This window comes from Ranitomeya variabilis, chromosome 2, assembly GCF_051348905.1.
Source record: "Ranitomeya variabilis isolate aRanVar5 chromosome 2, aRanVar5.hap1, whole genome shotgun sequence".
Taxonomy (NCBI): Eukaryota; Metazoa; Chordata; class Amphibia; order Anura; family Dendrobatidae; genus Ranitomeya; species Ranitomeya variabilis.
The window spans coordinates 467,587,713-467,610,273 of NC_135233.1; the positions used below are offsets into that span (position 1 = coordinate 467,587,713).

Consider the following 22,561-nt stretch of genomic DNA (forward strand, 5'->3'; position numbering starts at 1 on the left):
TGTGTCACAGAATGATCGCGTCCCTGCAGATCGGGTGAAGGGGTTAACTCCCATTTTACCCGATCTGCAGAGACAGGGGGAGTTGTACTTCAGCCCAGGGGGGGTGGCTTTTCCCCCACGTGGCTACGATCGCTCTAATTGGCTGTTGAAAGTGCAACAGCCAGTCAGAGCAATTTGCAATATTTCACCTATGAAAATGGTGAAATATTGCAATCCAGCCATGGCCGATGCTGCAATAGCATCTGCCATGGCTGGAAATCATGTTCTGCCCCCCCCACCGCCCCCGATCTCCTCCCCAGTCCTCCGTTCTGTCCGGTACCCCCCTCCGTCCCCCTGTCCGCTCCCCCGTGCTCCTGTTCGCTCCCCCGGTCCTCCGATCCCCCCCCCTGTGCTCCAATCCACCCCCCCACCACCCCCTCATACTTACCGAGCCTCCCGAAGTCGGTCCGTCTTCTCCCTGGGCGCCGCCATCTTCCAAAATGGCGGGCGCATGCGCAGTGCGCCCGCCGAATCTGCCGGCCGGCAAAGTACATTTTGATCGCTGTGGTAGGTTCTATCACAGCGATCAAAATAAAAAAATATTAAATAAACCCTCCCCCTTTATCACCCCCATAGGTAGGGACAATAATAAAATAAAGAAAATATATATATATTTTTTCCACTAGGGTTAGGGTTAGAACTAGGGTTAGAACTAGAACTAGGGGTAGGGTTAGGGTTAGGGTTATGGCATGTGCACACAGTGCGGATTTGGCCGCGGATCCGCAGCGGATTGGCCGCGGATCCGCAGCGGATTGGCCGTGGATCCGCAGCGGATTGGCAGCGGATCTGCAGCGGATTGGCCGCGGATCCGCAGCGGATTGGCAGGGGATCCGCAGCGGATTGGCCGCTGCGAATTCGTAGCAGTTTTCCATCAGGTTTACAGTACCATGTACACCTATGGAAAACCAAATCCGCTGTGCCCATGGTGCGGAAAATTCCATGCAGAAACGCTGCGTTGTATTTTCCGCAGCATGGCAATTCTTTGTGCGGATTCCGCAGCGTTTTACACCTGTTCCTCAATAGGTATCCGCAGGTGAAATCCGCACAAAAAAACACTGGAAATCCGCTGTAAATCCGCAGGTAGAACGCAGTGCCTTTTACCTGCAGATTTTTCAAAAATCGTGCGGAAAAATCTCACACGAATCCGCAACGTGGGCACATAGCCTTAGGGTTAGGGTTGGAATTAGAGTTAGGGTTGGAATTAGGGCTAGTGTTGGAAATAGGGTTAAGATTAGGCTTGTGGTTAGGGTTACGGATAGGGTTAGGGGTGTGTTGGGGTTACAGTTGTGGTTAGGGTTGGGATTAGGGTTAGGGTTGGGATTAGGGTTAGGATTAGGGTTGGAATAAGGTTACGGGTGTGTTGGGGTTAGGGTTGTGGTTAGGGGTGTGTTGGGGTTAGGGTTGTGATTAGGGTTATGGCTACGGTTGGGATTAGAATTAGGGGTGTGTTGGGGTTAGTGTTGAAGTTAGAATTGAGGGGTTTCCACTGTTTAGGCACATCAGGGGTCTCCAAACGCAACATGGCGCCACCATTGATTCCAGCCAATCTTGCGTTCAAAAAGTCAAATGGTGCTCCCTCCCTTCTAAGCCCCGCCGTGCGCCCAAACAGTGGTGTACCCCCACATTTGATGTACCAGCGTACTCAGGACAAACTGGGCAACAACTGTTGGGGTCCAATTTCTCCTGTTACCCTTGCAAAAATAAAAAACTACTTGCTAAAACATAATTTTTGAGGAAAGAACAATTATTTTTTATTTTCACGGCTCTGCGTTATTAACTTCTGTGAAGCACTTTGGGGTTGAAAGTGCTCAACACACATCTAGATAAGTTCCTTCGGGGGTCTAATTTCCAAAATGGGGTCACTTGTGGGGTGTTTCTACTATTTAGGCACATCAGGGGCTCTGCAAATGCAACGTGACGCCCGCAGACCATTCCATCAAAGTCTGCATTTCAAATGTCACTACTTCCCTTCCGAGCCCTGACGTGTGCCCAAACAGTGGTTTACCCCCACATATGGGGTATCAGCGTACTCACAACAAACTGGGCAACAAACATAGGGGTCCAATTTCTCCTGTTACCCTTGTGAAAATAAAAAATTGCTTGCTAAAACATTTTTTTTGAGGAAAGAAAAATGATTTTTTATTTTCACGGCTCTGCGTTGTAAACTTCTGTGAAGCTCTTGGGGGTTGAACGTGCTCACCACACATCTAGATAAGTTCCTTGGGGGGTCTAGTTTCCAAAATGGGGTCACTTGTGGGGGGTTTCTACTGTTTAGGCATATCAGGGGCTCTGCAAACGTAACATGATGCCCGCAGACCATTCCATCAAAGTCTGCATTCCAAAACGTCACTACTTCCATTCCGAGCCCCGGCATGTGCCCAAACAGTGGTTTACCCCCACATATGGGGTATCAGCGTACTCAGGAGAAACTGGACAACAACTTTTGGGGTCCAATTTCTCATGTTACCCTTGGGAAAATAAAAAATTGGGCTAAAAAAATATTTTTGAGGAAAGGAAACACATTTATTATTTTCATGGCTCTGCGTTATAAACTTCTGTGAAGCACTTGGGGGTTCAAAGTGCTCACCACACATCTAGATAAGTTCCCTTGGGGGTCTAGTTTCCAAAATGGAGTCACTTGTGGGGAGTTCCTACTGTTTAGGCACATCAGGGGCTCTGCAAACACAACCTGACGCCCGCAGAGCATTCCATCAAAGTCTGCATTTCAAAACGTCACTACTTCCCTTCCAAACCCCGACGTGTGCCAAAACAGTGGTTTACCCCACATATGGGGTATCAGCGTACTCAGGAGAAACTGGACAACAATTTTTGGGGTCCAATTTCTCCTGTTACCCTTGGGAAAATAAAAAATTGTGGGCTAAAAAATCATTTTTGAGAAAAGAAAAATTATTTTTTATTTTCATGGCTCTGCATTATAAACTTCTGTGAAGCACTTGGGGGTTCAAAGTGCTCACCACACATCTAGACTAGTTCCTTGGGAGGTCTAGTTTCCAAAATGGGGTCACTTGTGTGGGAGCTCCAATGTTTAGGCACACAGGGGCTCTCCAAACGCGACATGGTGTCCGCTAATGATTGGAGCTAATTTTCCATTCAAAAAGCCAAATGGCGTGCCTTCCCTTCCGAGCCCTGCGGTGCGCCCAAACAGTGGTTTACCCCCACATATGGGGTATCATCGTACTCAGGACAAACTGGACAACAACATTTGGGGTCCAATTTCTCCTTTTACCCTTGGGAAAATAAAAAATTCTGGGCTAAAAATCATTTTTGAGGAAAGAAAAATTATTTTTTATTTTGACGGCTCTGCGTTATAAACTTCTGTGAAGCACCTGGGGGTTATAAGTGCTCACTATGCATCTAGATAAGTTCCTTGGGGGTCTAGTTTCCAAAATGGGGTCACTTGTAGGGGAGCTCCAATGTTTAGGCACACAGGGGCTCTCCAAACGCGACATGGTGTCCGCTAACGATTGGAGCTAATTTTCCATTCAAAAAGTCAAATGGCACGCCTCCCCTTCCGAGCCTTGCCGTGCACCCAAACAGTGGTTTACCCCCACATATGAGGTATCAGCGCACTCAGGAGAAATTGCCCAACAAATTTTAGGATCCATGTTATCCTGTTGCCCATGTGAAAATGAAAAAATTGAGGCTAAAAGAAATTTTGTGTGAAAAAAAAGTACTTTTTCATTTTTGCTGATCAATTTGTGAAGCACCTGAGCGTTTAAAGTGCTCACTATGCTTCTAGATAAGTTCCTTGGGGGGTCTAGTTTCCAAAATGGGGTCACTTGTGGGGGAGCTCCAATGTTTAGGCACACAGGGGCTCTCCAAACGTGACATGGTGTCTGCTAGCGATGGAGATAATTTTTCATTCAAAAAGTCAAATGGCGCTCCTTCCCTTCCGAGCCTTACCATGTGCCCAAACAGTGGTTTACCCCCACATGTGAGGTATCGGTGTACTCAGGAGAAATTGCCCAACAAATTTTAGGATCCATTTTATCCTGTTGCCCATGTGAAAATGAAAAAACTGAGGCTAAAATAATTTTTTTGTGAAAAAAAAAGTACTGTTTCATTTTTACGGATCAATTTGTGAAGCACCTGGGGGTTTAAAGTGCTCACTATGCTTCTAGATAAGTTCCTTGGGGGGTCTAGTTTCCAAAATGGGGTCACTTCTGGGGGAGCTCCAATGTTTAGGCACACGGGGGCTCTCCAAACGCGACATGGTGTCCGCTAAAGATTGGAGCCAATTTTTCATTGAAAAAGTCAAATGGCGCTCCTTCCCTTCCGAGCCCTGCCGTGCGCCCAAACAGTGGTTTACCCCCACATATGAGGTATCAGCGTACTCAGTACAAATTGGACAACAACGTTCGTGGTCCAGTTTCTCCTTTTACCCTTGGGAAAATAAATACATTTTTGCTAAAAGATCATTTTTGTGACTAAAAAGTTAAATGTTCATTTTTTACTTCAATGTTGCTTCTGCTGCTGTGAAACACCTGAAGGGTTAATAAACTTCTTGAATGTGGTTTTGAGCACCTTGAGGGGTGCAGTTTTTAGAATGGTGTCACTTTTGGGTATTTTCAGCCATATAGAACCCTCAAACTGACTTCAAATGTGAGGTGGTCCCTAAAAAAAATGGTTTTGTAAATTTTGTTGTAAAAATGAGAAATCACTGGTCAAATTTTAACCCTTATAACTTCCTAGCAAAAAAAAAAATTTTTTTTTTCCAAAATTGTGCTGATGTAAAGTAGACATGTGGGAAATGTTATTTATTAACTATTTTGTGTCACATAACTCTCTGGTTTAACAGAATAAAAATTCAAAATGTGAAAATTGCGAAATTTTCAAAATTTTTGCCAAATTTCCATTTTTTTCACAAATAAACTCAGAAATTATCGACCTAAATTTACCACTATCATGAAGCCCAATATGTCACGAAAAAACAATCTCAGAATCGCTAGGATCCGTTGAAGCGTTCCTGAGTTATTACCTCATAAAGGGACACTGGTCAGAATTGCAAAAAACGGCAAGGTCATTAAGGCCAAAATAGGCTGGGTCATGAAGGGGTTAAAGGGAAGGTGCCACCAGTTTTTTTGTAGTTTGTTTTTTTGTGAAATTAAGCTTAAAATAGTAAATAAAATGTATTAATGCAATGTTTGCACTGTTTGGAAACATTTCTATATGAAAAATATTATATATTTTCTTACAAATATATATATATTGACCACAAGGGGGAGCATTTTCCGTTTTAGACCTCAAGCAGCTATAGTGAGACTTACCAGCTTTACTGTTAGCTGGAAAATTGGGGCAGTACCTGCTGACATCACCATTTCCCTCCCCTTTTGGGTGGTCTAATATCCCTGGGGCAGAATGAAGAGCAGCATCACAGGGCAGCACCATTTTGTGTGTGACTGCCCTGTGATCTGCTATCACCAGCAGTTACTGCATCAGAAACACAGCTACAGAGTTTACAGAAGAGCAGAACACAGTGGGCTCAGCAGCATGGTGGACTGGAGGAAAAGTGAAGACATGTGGTGTGTATGGAGCAGCATTATCTGAGAGGAGCTGTCTGTGACTCATCCCTCAGTAAGATAAGAAGAAGATCCAGGTCTGCAGTGAATGGCCAGGCAATGTGGAGGGAGGGGAGAGATACATTGGTATGGCTGAGAAAGACTGATGGGAGAGAGAGCTCCCTCTCTGCAGGCTGTGAGTGCAGCTTACCGGAGATCTCCGGGGCTGTGTGTGAGGAGGCGGAGACAGAGCAGGAGAAGCACACAGGGAGGGCAGCGTGTGGGAGCAGAGGATGTCTGCCCAGGACATGCAGTGCCTGGAGTACAGAGGAGCACGGAGGTAAATCACCCGCACTCCCCATCCTCCGGCTCCTGTGAGCACTTCTCTCCTGTGATAGAGTAAGTGGAGCTGGGCAGATAGCACTGGGCTATAATAAAATGGCGGCTAGTCACACCTACAGCAGTGAGTTGTGCAGCCCACAGAGGCGTGCCCAGCTCACTGCTAATGCTGCAATGTTAGAGATAGGAGATAATAGACCGGCGCTGACCCTATGTCCATGGGGTGCCGCAATATGACACTGATAGTGTCGTGCTACTGCTGTGAAACCAAGATGTCAGCCCCCAGTGCCTTCTTTAAACTCATAACACACGAAATCTGTTTCACATGCATTTAAAACTTGGTTATAGCAGCATGTTATGCTACATTAAAGTGATTTATTAATGATCTACAAATGCGGTACCTTCCCTTTAAAGGAGTTGTCTAGGCTTGGAGTTCAAGTTTGAAGTCGTTTTGTGACTGCATACTTGTGAAACCTCACAGCTTAGTGTGCCTGTAGTTAGGATTCTCCAGTGCAGGAAGCAGGCAGGCGGGTGCCAGCAAGTATGTGATATGCATACATGCGGTTACATGCCGACAAGATGTGCACGGCCTCGCTCAATACCAGAGCTGTGCAGTCGGAGTTGGAGCCCATTTTGGTGGAGTTGGAGTCATGGAAATGTCGGAGGGTTGGCTTACCGACTCCACAGCCCTGCTCAATACAAGAGAATTGAGTGAAACCGGACAAGTCTAGTTGGAAAGATGCAAACCGCCAGAGAATCCTGATAGCATGTACTCTGAGGATTCACAAGTCTGCAGTGCAATATAGTGACTGCAGACTTGATCTCCAAGGCTGGGAAACCCCTTTAAAGCATTATGTCCATAAAAGGGTCAGGCCATAATGTCCAGTGATGCAAAAAAATGGAAATGTGAAAAAAACCCCAAAACCATAGTTTGGCACAAAAAGCCCACCCTAACGATCATATAGTGATTTCTACATGGCATACATGTCAGGTAAGGCTGTGGGTACATGTTGCGCTTTTGTTGCAATTCTCTGCATGGATTTGGTGTGAAAAATACCCAGCGTTTTACAGTACCAGCAAAGTGAATGAGATTTCTGAAATCTCATTCACATGTTATTTTTCCTTTGCAGATTTTCAGCAAATTCTTGAAGCGCATTTCATTCTAATGAGTGGTGGAAAAACACACAAAAATCCAGGCAAAAACCCGCGTATTTTAGGTAGTTTTTTTTCTGCCAACACATCAGGATCTGCAGCAGAATTTTCTGCTGCAAATCCTGAACGTGTGCACACAGCCTAACTGCTGTACGTGCCTGGAAAGTAACGATATTATTGGACCACCTTCATCAAAACACACAGCACTTCTTACCGTAGATGGCGTCGGGGTCGTTCTCTTCCTCTCCAATCCAGATAAAGGACTAGGAGGTACTCGAACTGTGCTGCCAGATTTGCGCCCACTTTCTCGCTCCTCGTCGGGCCGCTTGTTTTCTGCATTGTTGCTCTGTGTCTTTTTGGAGTAGGAGTTTGATGTAGGGATGGTTGGACCAACTTAAAAAGAAAACAAAATAAAGATGAGAAATAAACATGATCTAAAAACGCCAGATTGCATGATATAGTGAAGGAGCTCTCTTCTTCATAAATCAGCACTCACCCTGGTCGCTGAGTCGCCTTTGCTTGGTATTAGCAGACACACTGCGGTGAACCTTATGAGCTGGTGACGGAGCTGTACTGTTTGTGATGTCTGGAGGCGGTCTAGGCTTTAGCGTCATATTGTCATTGTCCAGCTGAGCAGAAATTGTACATAAGGGTAACGTTGATAATAAAGTTCTATTAAATAGGCACAACTGGATAAACTATTGCAAAGCACAACATTCTCCCACACCTGTATTTACAAGTTTATCCCTTAGCCATAGTTGTTAAATCAAACATTAAAATACGGTTATCAGTTATAGGCTGTGTTCACATCATGTCTTTTGGTTAAAGACGCTGGCCACTACTTTATTAATTTCAGATTGGTTTGGGGTGTGCGATACCCGCCACCCCGCCGATCAGCTGTTACAGGCTCAGAACGCAAGTTTTCAGAAAACAGCAGCTCCATCACAACTATAGTGACAGCGGCCGGGTTCTGCATATCCAAATGAAAAGACTTTTTGAAAATAAATTCACCCTCCCTAGGTCCACTAAAAGCTCACTGCTGCCTCTGATTAGCATTTTGGTTGGAGCAGTGATGTCACATCGATTGATTGGCTGCAGCAGTGAGGTCTGCAGCAGTGAGGTCTGCTGTCTACGTGACATTACCGTTTCAGCCAAAACAGAAGACAGAAACAGCAGTGGAGTCCTGGAGGTGGAATCAGCGGGGTTGGACACTATTTGATTTTGATCTTTTCAATGAGTTGTATCATTTATGGATGACTTTTTAAGAAAAGAAAAAAAAAAAGTGGAAATCCCCTTAAAACCAAAGGAAAAAATTATTTTAAAGGGAACCCGTCACCCCCAAAATGGAAGATGAGCTAAGCCCACTGGCATCAGGGGCTTATCTACAGCATTCTGTAATGCTGTAGATAAGTCCCCGATGTATCCTGAAAGATGAGAAAAAGAGGTTAGATTATACTCACCCTGGGGAGGTCCGATCCGATGGGCGTCGCGGTCCGGGGCCTCCCATCTTCTTATGATGACGTCTTCTTCTTGTCTTCACGCTGCGGCTCCGGCGTACTTTGTCTGCCCTGTTGAGGTCAGAGCAAAGTACTGCAGTGCGCAGGTGCTGGGCCTCTGTGACGTTTCCCGGCACCTGCGTACTGCAGTACTTTGCTCTGCCCTCAACAGGGCAGACAAAGTACGCCGAAGCCGCAGCGTGAAGACAAGAAGAAGACGTCATCCTATGAAGATAGGAGGCCCCGGACCCGGACCGCAGCGGATCGGACCGCCTGCCCAGGTGAGTATAATCTAACCTCTTTTTCTCATCTTTCAGGATACATCGGGGGCTTATCTACAGCATTACAGAATGCTGTAGATAAGTCCCTGATGCCGGTGGGCTTAGCTCATCTTCCATTTTGGGGGTGACAGGTTCCCTTTAAGGAAGAAATGTGATAATAGTACAGGGCGTTGAAAGTCAGAACTTGGGATAACTCAGTGTAGGAGATTATTTAAAGGGGTTGTCCACTTATGAGATTTTTTTTTTTCAAATTAAAATGTTCGTTTTTGGAGCAATTTTTTTCTCATCGGGTTTCATTAACAATTTTGCACTGTTTGGCTTTTATACGCTTCCTGCACAGCAATATAGACAGTACAACGAGGAGGCTATAGAAGTAAAACAGCAACATTTTAAGTGAAACCTAATTGCAAAAATGATTTTGGCCTTAGTTGGCAGCAATTACCATAAGTTAAATAAAACAAACAAAACAAAACAAAAAACTAATTCCCACTGCTAAGGGCCTTGCAAATGGTGAACCCATGTGTTGTCGGTCTGCACGCTGGATATTTAATATTCAGGATGATGCAAATCTATAATGTGGCGGTGTGTCCAATGCCTAAAGCTGTAGGCTCAGCTATGATTAAAAAAAATACCATATAAATTAACTTCACTAGTGTGTCAAAATAAAAATATATAGTCAGGTTTTTCACCAGTGTAGGGGAACATTACTGAAGAATATCACAATGTACTGAGTAATATGATTTCTCAGTCTCATAGGCCATGTTCCATAACATAGCATAAACGTTTTTTTTTCACAATTACGTTTTTTTTTTTTGCTGAAAATCTGTTGCGTTTATCAGTTTAAGCCAAGTGGAAGTGATTTATTGAAAACCCATGCCAACTGAGTTTACAGACGATGTTTAACTGTGCTTTTTTTCCGCTGCGTTTTCCTCCACTGGCTTCTATAGGGAGCCCGAAAAAACATGTAAAAAAGGGATGTTTTTCTGCATTAAAAAGAATAAAAAAAAAATGCTGCTTCAAATCTATACCAAAAAAAACATCAAAAGAAGGGGAAAACACAAAACGAGGCAGGCAGAAAATGCAACAATCAGAGCAGATTGTTAGTGTGTATTTTGGTGTTGACACCTGAAGCAAAAAAAAACAAAAACAAAAAAAAAAACAACAGTATTTTTTTGCATTTGGGAACATGGCCTTAAAGATCAGGGAAGACTTGACACTCTTACTTGGTCACAATCTATAAAGCTCATTCTTCCAGCATTTGTTAGAGTGGGCTCAGAAAAAAATTAGAGAAAATAAAACATAATAGAATGAAAAGTTATTATAACTAAGATGGAAGTGTATTTGTACAAACTAACTATACACGTACAACGAACGCCAAGGTTGTACACTATACCTCAGAAGACTTGTAACCAAGAAGAAGATATGTTGCCATAACCTCATTATACTTCTGGTTAATTAGAGAGTCCTGGATCTCCTCCCGTGTGTAACCCATAGTTACCATCAATTCTATTACAGAGAGAAAAAAAAATGCATTTACACCCGGTCCTTCAGATGAAGGGGACTTTACCAGTTGCTATAGTAGATAGTATTACAGTAATACACTTTTATGATCTTTGCAGAAAAGCATAATCTGTTTACAGAGCTCAGACTGCAGAAATACCACCACAGAACTTTAGCATAATAAAAGCAGCGACCAAAGCAGAGATCAGACCCAATATTTGGGGTTATTATTTTACCTGTACCTCCAGTTAAAAAATACAATTATATGTTGCGTTACTCACAATGAGTAACCCTTGAAGTGTTGATGATTAGGAAAATGAACTATCTTTGCTTGGCTCCAGCATGACAGACATCCATGCAGTACACCCCAGCAGCAGAGACTTGCGCACCGTCTCCTAGATCAATAGGAAAGTAGCAGCAAAAAATTCTTGCAGTGTCCAGATGCCAGGGAAGCGGCGTTTTCTTGCTGGAGCTTAGTCACAGAAGCGAGCAGCATAAGTGTCTTTGCTGAAAAAGCTATAAGCTTTACGGGCGCTTGCAACATAAGTGTGTGTGCTGCTGCAGCTTTACATACAATTGGTTACCGGAGAATAAAAAAAGTGTCTGTGCTGCTGGAACTTTACAGGTTAGCTACAGGAGGGTGCAGCGAAGGGGTCTGTGCTGCAGGAGCATTTCCGTCAGTTACAGGAGGGTGCAACACAGGTGTCTGTACTGCTGCAGTTTAGTCAGTTACAGGTGGGTACAGAATAGGTGTCTGTGCTGCTGGAGCTTTACAGTCACTTACAGGTGGGTACAGAATAGGTGTATGTGCTGCTGGAGCTTTACAGTCACTTACAGGTGGGTACAGAAGAGGTGTCTGTGCTACTGGAGCTTTACAGTCAGCTACAGGTGGGTACAGAATAGGTGTCTGTGCTGCTGGAGATTTACAGTCAGCTACAGGTGGGTACAGAATAGGTGTCTGTGCTGCTGGAGATTTACAGTCAGTTACCAGAGCATGCAACAAAAGTGACTGTGCTGCTGGAGCTTTACAGTCAGCTACAGGTGGGTACAGAAGAGGTGTCTGTGCTACTGGAGCTTTACAGTCAGCTACAGGTGGGTACAGAATAGGTGTCTGTGCTACTGGAGCTTTACAGTCAGCTACAGGTGGGTACAGAATAGGTGTCTGTGCTGCTGGAGATTTACAGTCAGCTACAGGTGGGTACAGAATAGGTGTCTGTGCTGCTGGAGATTTACAGTCAGTTACCAGAGCATGCAACAAAAGTGACTGTGCTGCTGGAGCTTTACAGTCACTTACAGGTGGGTACAGAATAGGTGTCTGTGCTACTGGAGCTTTACAGTCAGCTACAGGTGGGTACAGAATAGGTGTCTGTGCTGCTGGAGATTTACAGTCAGCTACAGGTGGGTACAGAATAGGTGTCTGTGCTGCTGGAGATTTACAGTCAGTTACCAGAGCATGCAACAAAAGTGACTGTGCTGCTGGAGCTTTACAGTCACTTACAGGTGGGTACAGAATAGGTGTCTGTGCTACTGGAGCTTTACAAGTCAGCTACAGGTGGGTACAGAATAGGTGTCTGTGCTGCTGGAGCTTTACAGTCAGCTACAGGTGGGTACAGAATAGGTGTCTGTGCTGCTGGAGCTTTACAGTCAGCTACAGGTGGGTACAGAATAGGTGTCTGTGCTACTGGAGATTTACAGTCAGCTACAGGTGGGTACAGAATAGGTGTATGTGCTACTGGAGCTTTACAGTCAGCTACAGGTGGGTACAGAATAGGTGTCTGTGCTACTGGAGCTTTACAGTCAGCTACAGGTGGGTACAGAAGAGGTGTCTGTGCTGCTGGAGATTTACAGTCAGCTACAGGTGGGTACAGAATAGGTGTCTGTGCTGCTGGAGATTTACAGTCAGCTACAGGTGGGTACAGAGTAAGTGTCTGTGCTGCTGGAGATTCACAGTCAGTTACCAGAGCATGCAACAAAAGTGACTGTGCTGCTGGAGCTTTACAGTCAGCTACAGGTGGGTACAGAAGAGGTGTCTGTGCTACTGGAGCTTTACAGTCAGCTACAGGTGGGTACAGAATAGGTGTCTGTGCTGCTGGAGATTTACAGTCAGTTACCAGAGCATGCAACAAAAGTGACTGTGTTGCTGGAGCTTTACAGTCACTTACAGGTGGGTACAGAATAGGTGTCTGTGCTGCTGGAGCTTTACAGTCAGCTACAGGTGGGTACAGAATAGGTGTATGTGCTACTGGAGATTTACAGTCAGCTACAGGTGGGTACAGAATAGGTGTATGTGCTGCTGGAGATTCACAGTCAGTTACCAGAGCATGCAATAAAAGTGACTGTGCTGCTGGAGCTTTACAGTCACTTACAGGTGGGTACAGAATAGGTGTCTGTGCCACTGGAGCTTTACAGTCAGCTACAGGTGGGTACAGAATAGGTGTATGTGCTACTGGAGCTTTACAGTCAGCTACAGGTGGGTACAGAATAGGTGTCTGTGCTACTGGAGCTTTACAGTCAGCTACAGGTGGGTACAGAATAGGTGTCTGTGCTGCTGGAGATTTACAGTCAGCTACAGGTGGGTACAGAATAGGTGTCTGTGCTGCTGGAGATTTACAGTCAGTTACCAGAGCATGCAACAAAAGTGACTGTGCTGCTGGAGCTTTACAGTCACTTACAGGTGGGTACAGAATAGGTGTCTGTGCTACTGGAGCTTTACAGTCAGCTACAGGTGGGTACAGAATAGGTGTCTGTGCTGCTGGAGATTTACAGTCAGCTACAGGTGGGTACAGAATAGGTGTCTGTGCTGCTGAAGATTTACAGTCAACTACAGGTGGGTACAGAATAGGTGTCTGTGCTGCTGGAGCTTTACAGTCAGTTACCAGAGCATGCAACAAAAGTGACTGTGCTGCTGGAGCTTTACAGTCACTTATAGGTGGGTACAGAATAGGTGTCTGTGCTACTGGAGCATTACAGTCAGCTACAGGTGGGTACAGAATAGGTGTATGTGCTATTGGAGATTTACAGTCAGCTACAGGTGGGTACAGAATAGGTGTCTGTGCTGCTGGAGATTCACAGTCAGTTACCAGAGCATGCAATAAAAGTGACTGTGCTGCTGGAGCTTTACAGTCACTTACAGGTGGGTACAGAATAGGTGTCTGTGCCACTGGAGCTTTACAGTCAGCTACAGGTGGGTACAGAATAGGTGTATGTGCTACTGGAGCTTTACAGTCAGCTACAGGTGGGTACAGAATAGGTGTCTGTGCTACTGGAGCTTTACAGTCAGCTACAGGTGGGTACAGAATAGGTGTCTGTGCTGCTGGAGATTTACAGTCAGCTACAGGTGGGTACAGAATAGGTGTCTGTGCTGCTGGAGATTTACAGTCAGTTACCAGAGCATGCAACAAAAGTGACTGTGCTGCTGGAGCTTTACAGTCACTTACAGGTGGGTACAGAATAGGTGTCTGTGCTACTGGAGCTTTACAGTCAGCTACAGGTGGGTACAGAATAGGTGTCTGTGCTACTGGAGCTTTACAGTCAGCTACAGGTGGGTACAGAATAGGTGTCTGTGCTGCTCGAGATTCACAGTCAGTTACCAGAGCATGCAACAAAAGTGACTGTGCTGCTGGAGCTTTACAGTCACTTACAGGTGGGTACAGAATAGGTGTCTGTGCTACTGGAGCTTTACACTCAGCTACAGGTGGGTACAGAATAGGTGTCTGTGCTGCTGGAGATTTACAGTCAGTTACCAGAGCATGCAACAAAAGTGACTGTGCTGCTGGAGCTTTACAGTCACTTACAGGTGGGTACAGAATAGGTGTCTGTGCTGCTGGAGCTTTACAGTCAGTTACAGGTGGGTACAGCATAGGTGTCTGCGCTGCTGGAGCTTTACAGTCAATTACAGGTGGGTAGAGTATAGGTGCCTGTGCTTCTGGAGCTTTACAGTCAATTACAGGTGGGTAGAGAATAGGTGCCTGTGCTACTGGAGCTTTACCGTCAGATACAGGAGGGTACAGAGTAGGTGTCTGTGCTGCTGGAGCTTTACAGTCAGTTACAGGTGGGTACAGCATAGGTGTCTGCGCTGCTGGAGCTTTACAGTCAATTACAGGTGGGTAGAGTATAGGTGCCTGTGCTTCTGGAGCTTTACAGTCAATTACAGGTGGGTAGAGAATAGGTGCCTGTGCTACTGGAGCTTTACCGTCAGATACAGGAGGGTACAGAGTAGGTGTCTGTGCTGCTGGAGCTTTACCGTCAGATACAGGAGGGTACAGAGTAGGTGTCTGTGCTGCTGGAGCTTTACAGTCAGCTACAGGTGGGTACAGAATAGGTGTCTGTGCTGCTGGAGCTTTGTAGGTTCGTTACAAAAGAGTACAGCATAGGCGTCTGTGCTGCTGGAGCTCTGCTGTCAGTTACAGGCACATGCAGCATAGGTGTCAGATGCTGGAGCCTTACAGTCAGTTACAGGTGGGTACAACATATGTGTCTTGCTGCAGGAGCTCTGCTGTCAGTTACAGGCACATGCAGCATAGGTGTCTTCTGCTGGAGCTTTACAGTAAGTTACTGGTGGAAGCAGCAGGAGGGTTTATACTGCTAAAGATTAGAAAAGGAAGAGGACCATGCAAATCAACAACAATGCAAAAGATAAAGCTTTTTATAACAACTTCAACATTTGATTGTTCACTTAGAACTTAGGGTACAGTTAAAACTAATAATAAGTAGGTAAAGAAAATTGGAATACATTTTCGCTGTCACATAGCAGAGAAGAACAGCAGCCCTCAAGTCACATAGTTCTCCATCCTGACAGTACAGAAACAATTCCTTTTAGTTGCACATCCACGTAATGTGTGACAGGTGGATGCCCTGTTTATCCGTATCTTTTCAATACTGTTTTTAGGCTGCACATCCTCATCATCCAGTGTGCATCGGATTAATCATGCCTTCATCATAATGCAAAACTGTCACTCAACCTAAGGAAGAGGAGCAGCAGAGAGGCTTAGCAGACTTCTTTTCCTGACATACTGAAAGCATCACTCCAGAGATCTTCACTGTCTACTCCAATGCAGTGTGATAATTAATAAAGCACCAGGAGTCCGGAAATACTCCAAATGCTAGACACTGCATGTGGGATGATTATTATTATTATTATTATATGCGGAATTCCCACCGCCTCTATAGAATATTGTCATTGTCAGCGCAGAAGACGTGGCCGAGTCACCAGACTGGAAAACTAAATAAGAAGTCAAAGGTGGCAGGCGTGTAACCCTCCATGATTATCCAACATTAACGAGCAGTAAAATCATTATAATGTTCCTATTGTGTTACATATTGGTAGTGGAATGAAATTCACTCTTTGTATAACAAAGGCTTAAATCTGCAGTGATTTTTGGCAATATATCCGCAACGTTATAGGCAAAATTAACGATTAGTGAAGCAATGTTTACAGTGTAAAATGACTGTAGACAGACCTGTCCTTTTGGGATCCTTGTAATCTGGAACTGGTTCAATATATGGCTTCAGCTCATCATCCTCATGACCTACATTCATCCAACGATCCCTCATAATTTGCTAAGAACAAAAAGAAACACAATTTATTAAAGACGATTGACGAGGACCGAACTAATCAGCTGGCGTGTTTCCTCAAATGTAATTTAGGCAACACACTGAAATAAATACCTTCTATGAAACTAGAAATACAAATATATTTAAGAATATTAAAAAAGAAAAAGATAACAGGCAACTGACAGTATCGGAGGTAACTCCGATACTTGCACCGTAAACCCTTAGATGCTATATTAAATAGCGCTCATGAAATTTTAGCAGATTGAGGTGGAACGTCCCCATACAGTCAGAGGTTGTTGCCTCCTTACATCTTTTTTTCTAGTAAGTTGCATTCACAAATCTGAAAGAAACAGACATTTTTTCTTGGGTGTTTTTTTGCAAATTTTCTAGATGCATTTGTATTATTTTGCATTTTAATTTTCATTAGTTTTTATTTTGTAATTTAGTTTCTGCAACTTTTTTTTTAGTTACATTCATATTTTTTCTCAGTTTTTTTTCCCACTAAAAAAAGGTCAATTGAACTATTTTATCCACTGATTTCTAGCAATGGATCAGTAAAAAACAGATTAAATCTTGAAGTGCCTTCCAATCTGTTTGCTTTTCTTTATTTGTTCACTATTATTGACAGTGGGCTGTTATGTTCATGTTAGTGTATTGAATGGATAAAGGTAAATGTCTGAATCATTCTGACCTTATACTATGACATTATGTAACTTTTATCCTGTGGAAACTTTCAATAAAGCCTTGATGTTTCATCCATCTTATTCCATCTATTTTATAGACTTTAATGGTTGAATCTGACCCCCCCAAAAAACGGATGACACACATGGATCCGTTTTTAAAACTGATGCATGTATGGATCAATAAAATTCTATGGGTCTGTGTGCTGACTGAGAAAAAAAAAAAACAGACAGCACACAGACTTGTTACACAAATGTGTTGACGTGGCCACAACTTCATTCATTCTCTATGAGACTGCTGGAGATAGCCAAGTATCATTTTCTGGTAGTCCCATAGAGAATGAATGGAGAGGTGGTGCACATGCCCAGTAATTTCTCCGTTCACACAGGGCTCTACACAGCCCATTCTTGAAATCTATGGGGTCCCAAGTAATTGGCTCCAAATTGATCAGCAATTTATAACCTCACCTAATCTGAATGTAAAGATTGTAATAAACCTTTAAATATTAAATGGAAGTATTGATGGAAAAACATATAATAGACTGTACTCACCTCCAGTGTGCCCCTCTTGCTTGGATTTAGTATAAGGAATTTTTTTAGCAAATTTTCACAGTCTGTAGACATGTAAAAAGGGATACGATATTTGCCCCTTAGCACACGCTCCCGTAATTCCTGAAAGACACATTGGAGACTGTAGTGAGAGGTTTATACATGTCCTTTCTTCTACAAACCTCACGATAAGAACGTCCGGCTACCAGGACTGGACTTTGTTAGGCTGGGTCCACATGAGAAACATTTTACCGCCCCAAACTCTGTATCTGAGACATGTAGAATATCACCCTGCTACCATGAAAGGGGTTGAAATTGGGAGACTTTGTACTTCACGCTGTGGTCCAAGATGTGGATGAATGGTATTAAAATGTCACACACATGTAAGCTGCTGCATTCTCCTGCGGATGACACCTGGCCAAGAGCACAGGGGAAATCTACAGCTTTTTCGTCCCATGACGATTTACCCTTATTGCTGTAAGAATGTGGTTTTCTGCAGTTATTCTAATAGTTCAGAATGGGGCTACAAGAATGATATGTCGGCTTCCCCTCATCTTCCTGCTGCTGATTGGCGGCTGCTCTCCATGTTTTTGGTATAGGGAGAAAATTGTCAACCAGTGTCTGGAGGAAGGTTGAGCAGTAGTGATAAGTGAACGTGCTTGGATAAGGTGTTATCTGAGCATGCTCGTGTGCTAGCTAACCAAGTGACTTTGGCATGCTCCAAAAATATGTTTGAGTCCCCGTGACTGTTCGACAGCCGCTACACATGCAGGGATTGTAGTTAAATAATATAATAAAATAAAATATAACTTTTAATAAATATTACTAAAAAGAGTCGCTCGGACTCATATAAAACATGAATCACAACACTCAAATAGATGCTGGCAATTAACACTACTGAGCCCAACGTGATGCTCCAAAAAACCAGCACGGTGGAAATACCCCACCACCTTATTATACAAACAGACACTGTATAAGAGGCAATATCTGTCATAGAGCCCCTAACAAGTGTATATCATAGAGATACAAAAACAGGGATATTTTGATTGTTATATACGTTCAGAACAATCTCACCCAGAATGTAAATCGCTTCATAGAGACGCAGTGGTCCAAGAAATCCATATACATGAGGTGGCTCCTTAGGTGCCCTTTCCAGACCTCACTCGCATGAATTCAGCCACTTGCTACTTCTGTCCCTCATTCACATTTTCTCCCAACGCGTTTCCTTGTGGCAATGTCATCAGGGGAGAAGCCACTTTACAAAAAAATCATTAAGGTGTGTGTCGTCCACCCGACACAACACAGAGGGTCGGCTCGCCCGTGTGCAGCTCATACCTTTATGCCCAGCGCTATCATCGCTGCATGTGAGACGCATCAGGCGCTACATCCGGGTTCCGGTTTGTATGCGATCACATGATCCTGAATGAAAGGACCATGTACGCATGAAGCGCATAGTGACACGCAAGGGTCACTTCCGGTCACAGCTGTGAGGTGGAGACTCCACCCACCGGAGAGATGCTTAGCGTTGTGCACATGTACGGACACACGCTGTGTCCAAAAGTAGGTAGAAGAAAGATTTAACCCCTAAGGTACCCGTATCACAGGGATTATAAACCTTATCCTAACGGGGAAGAAAAATACTTTTATATAGCAGATATCGCAAGATATACAAATGTCCTACAACCTCCAAATCCCGGAAGGAGAACAAATGGGGCATTGGCAGTTCACAAAACTAGAGGGGAAACAAAAACTGATACCTATAGGCATGTGCAAAAAGCAGGGACCATAATACCGATATATCTATGTAATAGGGAGGCAAATAATGTCCTTATTTGGAATAAATCACTATTCCCGTCAAGTTATCAAAAAGAAAAATTAAAAAGAGAAATTAATTACCATTCAGGATAAGCTGTTTTTATCGGAACATCGGTAAAAACCATAAATACCATAAATAAAGACCTCTGGTGACCTGGTGGGGAAAGGGCCGCCTATTTACCCTAAAGAGGTCCTACAAAGCATTCCTGCCTGACCTGTGGAGGTTGGCACCCTAGACACGAGAGACGGCGCCCCCACTCCGCGGCGGCTGTCCCTCAAAAAACCCTAGATGTCCCTAGATTCAATAATAAGCTAATTAAGTGCCCGAATAAGGAACTACATGAAAAAGACAGAAAAGGTAAGAAAAGAATAGAGGGGTTATTGGTAAGGATTACAGGAGGATAACTGTCAATGTTCGTAAACAATGTACATTTATAAAAAACAGGCAAATGTTAGAATCTCATTTAGGCCCAGTGGTTGTTGTGTTTTGAGCCGAAAAATCCACCTTGTCTCACATTGCAGTATCCTCCTGTCCCAGTTACCCCCCCTTATTGGTGCCACTATTTTATCAATCCCCATAAACTTCAGGCCCGATGCATCCCCGTTGTGGGCAATGGTAATGTGCCTGGCCAGTGGTGTATCTCTTTTTAAGGCAATGTCCCTCAAATGTTCACCCACTCTTCTCCTAAATTCTCGAATGGTCTTTCCGACATATTCCATGCCACATATACAAGTTGCCTTGTACACTACCCCCTTAGACCGGCAGTTGATGAAATGACGAATCTTGTATTCTCGTTCGGTGACATTGCTTATAAAACTCGAACCTGTCTCCATCACCGGACAGCCCACACATCCACTACAACGGTAGCAACCTTTAGACCTATTGGTCAACCATATTTCAGTTTTCGGAGGGGAGAAGTGGCTGTGTACAATTCTGTCTCCTATCGATCTACCCTTCTGAAAGGTGATCAGGGGATGTGGCCCCACCAGGTCACCAATGTCATCGTCCATCCTCAATATCGACCAATGTCTATTCAGGATAGATCTCACTTGGTCTGCTCCTGAATTAAAAGTAGTAATAAACCGACTGATGGCAGATTCCCCTTCCCGTGGGGGTGGATTTAACAGGGCAGTTCTACTCAAATGCCTCGTTTCTCTATAGGCTTTTCGAAGGACCCCATCAGGGTAACCCCTATCTTGAAAACGCTGACGAAGGTCAGTTATCTGTTCTTGATAGTCAGACTCCGAAGAGCAGTTACGTCGAATCCTCATGTACTGCCCTTTAGGAATGCCCTTTTTCAGCGGGTGAGGGTGTTGACTCTCCCACCTCAAAAGAGCATTCGTAGAGGTGGGTTTACGATGGGGAGGTCTCGGAGCTGGAGAGTTTTGTAACCAAATTGAATGTTAACCCTTTGGGTTTGAAATTCACTTTTGAATTTCACAGAGAAAAACTTTCCTTTTTGGACATTTTGATTCAAAAGACCCCTAATGGTCATGTCAATACCAAAACCTATCGTAAACCCACCTCTACGAATGCTCTTTTGAGGTGGGAGAGTCAACACCCTCACCCGCTGAAAAAGGGCATTCCTAAAGGGCAGTACATGAGGATTCGACGTAACTGCTCTTCGGAGTCTGACTATCAAGAACAGATAACTGACCTTCGTCAGCGTTTTCAAGATAGGGGTTACCCTGATGGGGTCCTTCGAAAAGCCTATAGAGAAACGAGGCATTTGAGTAGAACTGCCCTGTTAAATCCACCCCCACGGGAAGGGGAATCTGCCATCAGTCGGTTTATTACTACTTTTAATTCAGGAGCAGACCAAGTGAGATCTATCCTGAATAGACATTGGTCGATATTGAGGATGGACGATGACATTGGTGACCTGGTGGGGCCACATCCCCTGATCACCTTTCAGAAGGGTAGATCGATAGGAGACAGAATTGTACACAGCCACTTCTCCCCTCCGAAAACTGAAATATGGTTGACCAATAGGTCTAAAGGTTGCTACCGTTGTAGTGGATGTGTGGGCTGTCCGGTGATGGAGACAGGTTCGAGTTTTATAAGCAATGTCACCGAACGAGAATACAAGATTCGTCATTTCATCAACTGCCGGTCTAAGGGGGTAGTGTACAAGGCAACTTGTATATGTGGCATGGAATATGTCGGAAAGACCATTCGAGAATTTAGGAGAAGAGTGGGTGAACATTTGAGGGACATTGCCTTAAAAAGAGATACACCACTGGCCAGGCACATTACCATTGCCCACAACGGGGATGCATCGGGCCTGAAGTTTATGGGGATTGATAAAATAGTGGCACCAATAAGGGGGGGTAACTGGGACAGGAGGATACTGCAATGTGAGACAAGGTGGATTTTTCGGCTCAAAACACAACAACCACTGGGCCTAAATGAGATTCTAACATTTGCCTGTTTTTTATAAATGTACATTGTTTACGAACATTGACAGTTATCCTCCTGTAATCCTTACCAATAACCCCTCTATTCTTTTCTTACCTTTTCTGTCTTTTTCATGTAGTTCCTTATTCGGGCACTTAATTAGCTTATTATTGAATCTAGGGACATCTAGGGTTTTTTGAGGGACAGCCGCCGCGGAGTGGGGGCGCCGTCTCTCGTGTCTAGGGTGCCAACCTCCACAGGTCAGGCAGGAATGCTTTGTAGGACCTCTTTAGGGTAAATAGGCGGCCCTTTCCCCACCAGGTCACCAGAGGTCTTTATTTATGGTATTTATGGTTTTTACCGATGTTCCGATAAAAACAGCTTATCCTGAATGGTAATTAATTTCTCTTTTTAATTTTTCTTTTTGATAACTTGACGGGAATAGTGATTTATTCCAAATAAGGACATTATTTGCCTCCCTATTACATAGATATATCGGTATTATGGTCCCTGCTTTTTGCACATGCCTATAGGTATCAGTTTTTGTTTCCCCTCTAGTTTTGTGAACTGCCAATGCCCCATTTGTTCTCCTTCCGGGATTTGGAGGTTGTAGGACATTTGTATATCTTGCGATATCTGCTATATAAAAGTATTTTTCTTCCCCGTTAGGATAAGGTTTATAATCCCTGTGATACGGGTACCTTAGGGGTTAAATCTTTCTTCTACCTACTTTTGGACACAGCGTGTGTCCGTACATGTGCACAACGCTAAGCATCTCTCCGGTGGGTGGAGTCTCCACCTCACAGCTGTGACCGGAAGTGACCCTTGCGTGTCACTATGCGCTTCATGCGTACATGGTCCTTTCATTCAGGATCATGTGATCGCATACAAACCGGAACCCGGATGTAGCGCCTGATGCGTCTCACATGCAGCGATGATAGCGCTGGGCATAAAGGTATGAGCTGCACACGGGCGAGCCGACCCTCTGTGTTGTGTCGGGTGGACGACACACACCTTAATGATTTTTTTGTAAAGTGGCTTCTCCCCTGATGACATTGCCACAAGGAAACGCGTTGGGAGAAAATGTGAATGAGGGACAGAAGTAGCAAGTGGCTGAATTCATGCGAGTGAGGTCTGGAAAGGGCACCTAAGGAGCCACCTCATGTATATGGATTTCTTGGACCACTGCGTCTCTATGAAGCGATTTACATTCTGGGTGAGATTGTTCTGAACGTATATA

At 44.2% G+C, this 22,561-nt stretch overlaps 1 protein-coding gene across 18 annotated transcripts in view; it reads right to left on the reverse strand.

Annotated features, from left to right (window-relative positions):
* Nucleotides 1–22,561, reverse strand: part of MARK2 (microtubule affinity regulating kinase 2) — a 164,552-nt gene that overhangs the window by 24,448 nt on the left and 117,543 nt on the right. For all 18 annotated transcript variants that reach the window (XM_077287631.1, XM_077287625.1, XM_077287629.1 and 15 more), the window contains 5 exons: nucleotides 17,112–17,231; nucleotides 15,786–15,885; nucleotides 10,220–10,332; nucleotides 7,546–7,678; nucleotides 7,264–7,442 (listed from right to left, as the gene is read on the reverse strand). In XM_077287631.1, coding sequence (XP_077143746.1) covers nucleotides 7,264–7,442; nucleotides 7,546–7,678; nucleotides 10,220–10,332; nucleotides 15,786–15,885; nucleotides 17,112–17,231 — 645 coding nt within the window. The remainder of the gene's footprint in view (nucleotides 1–7,263; nucleotides 7,443–7,545; nucleotides 7,679–10,219; nucleotides 10,333–15,785; nucleotides 15,886–17,111; nucleotides 17,232–22,561) is intronic.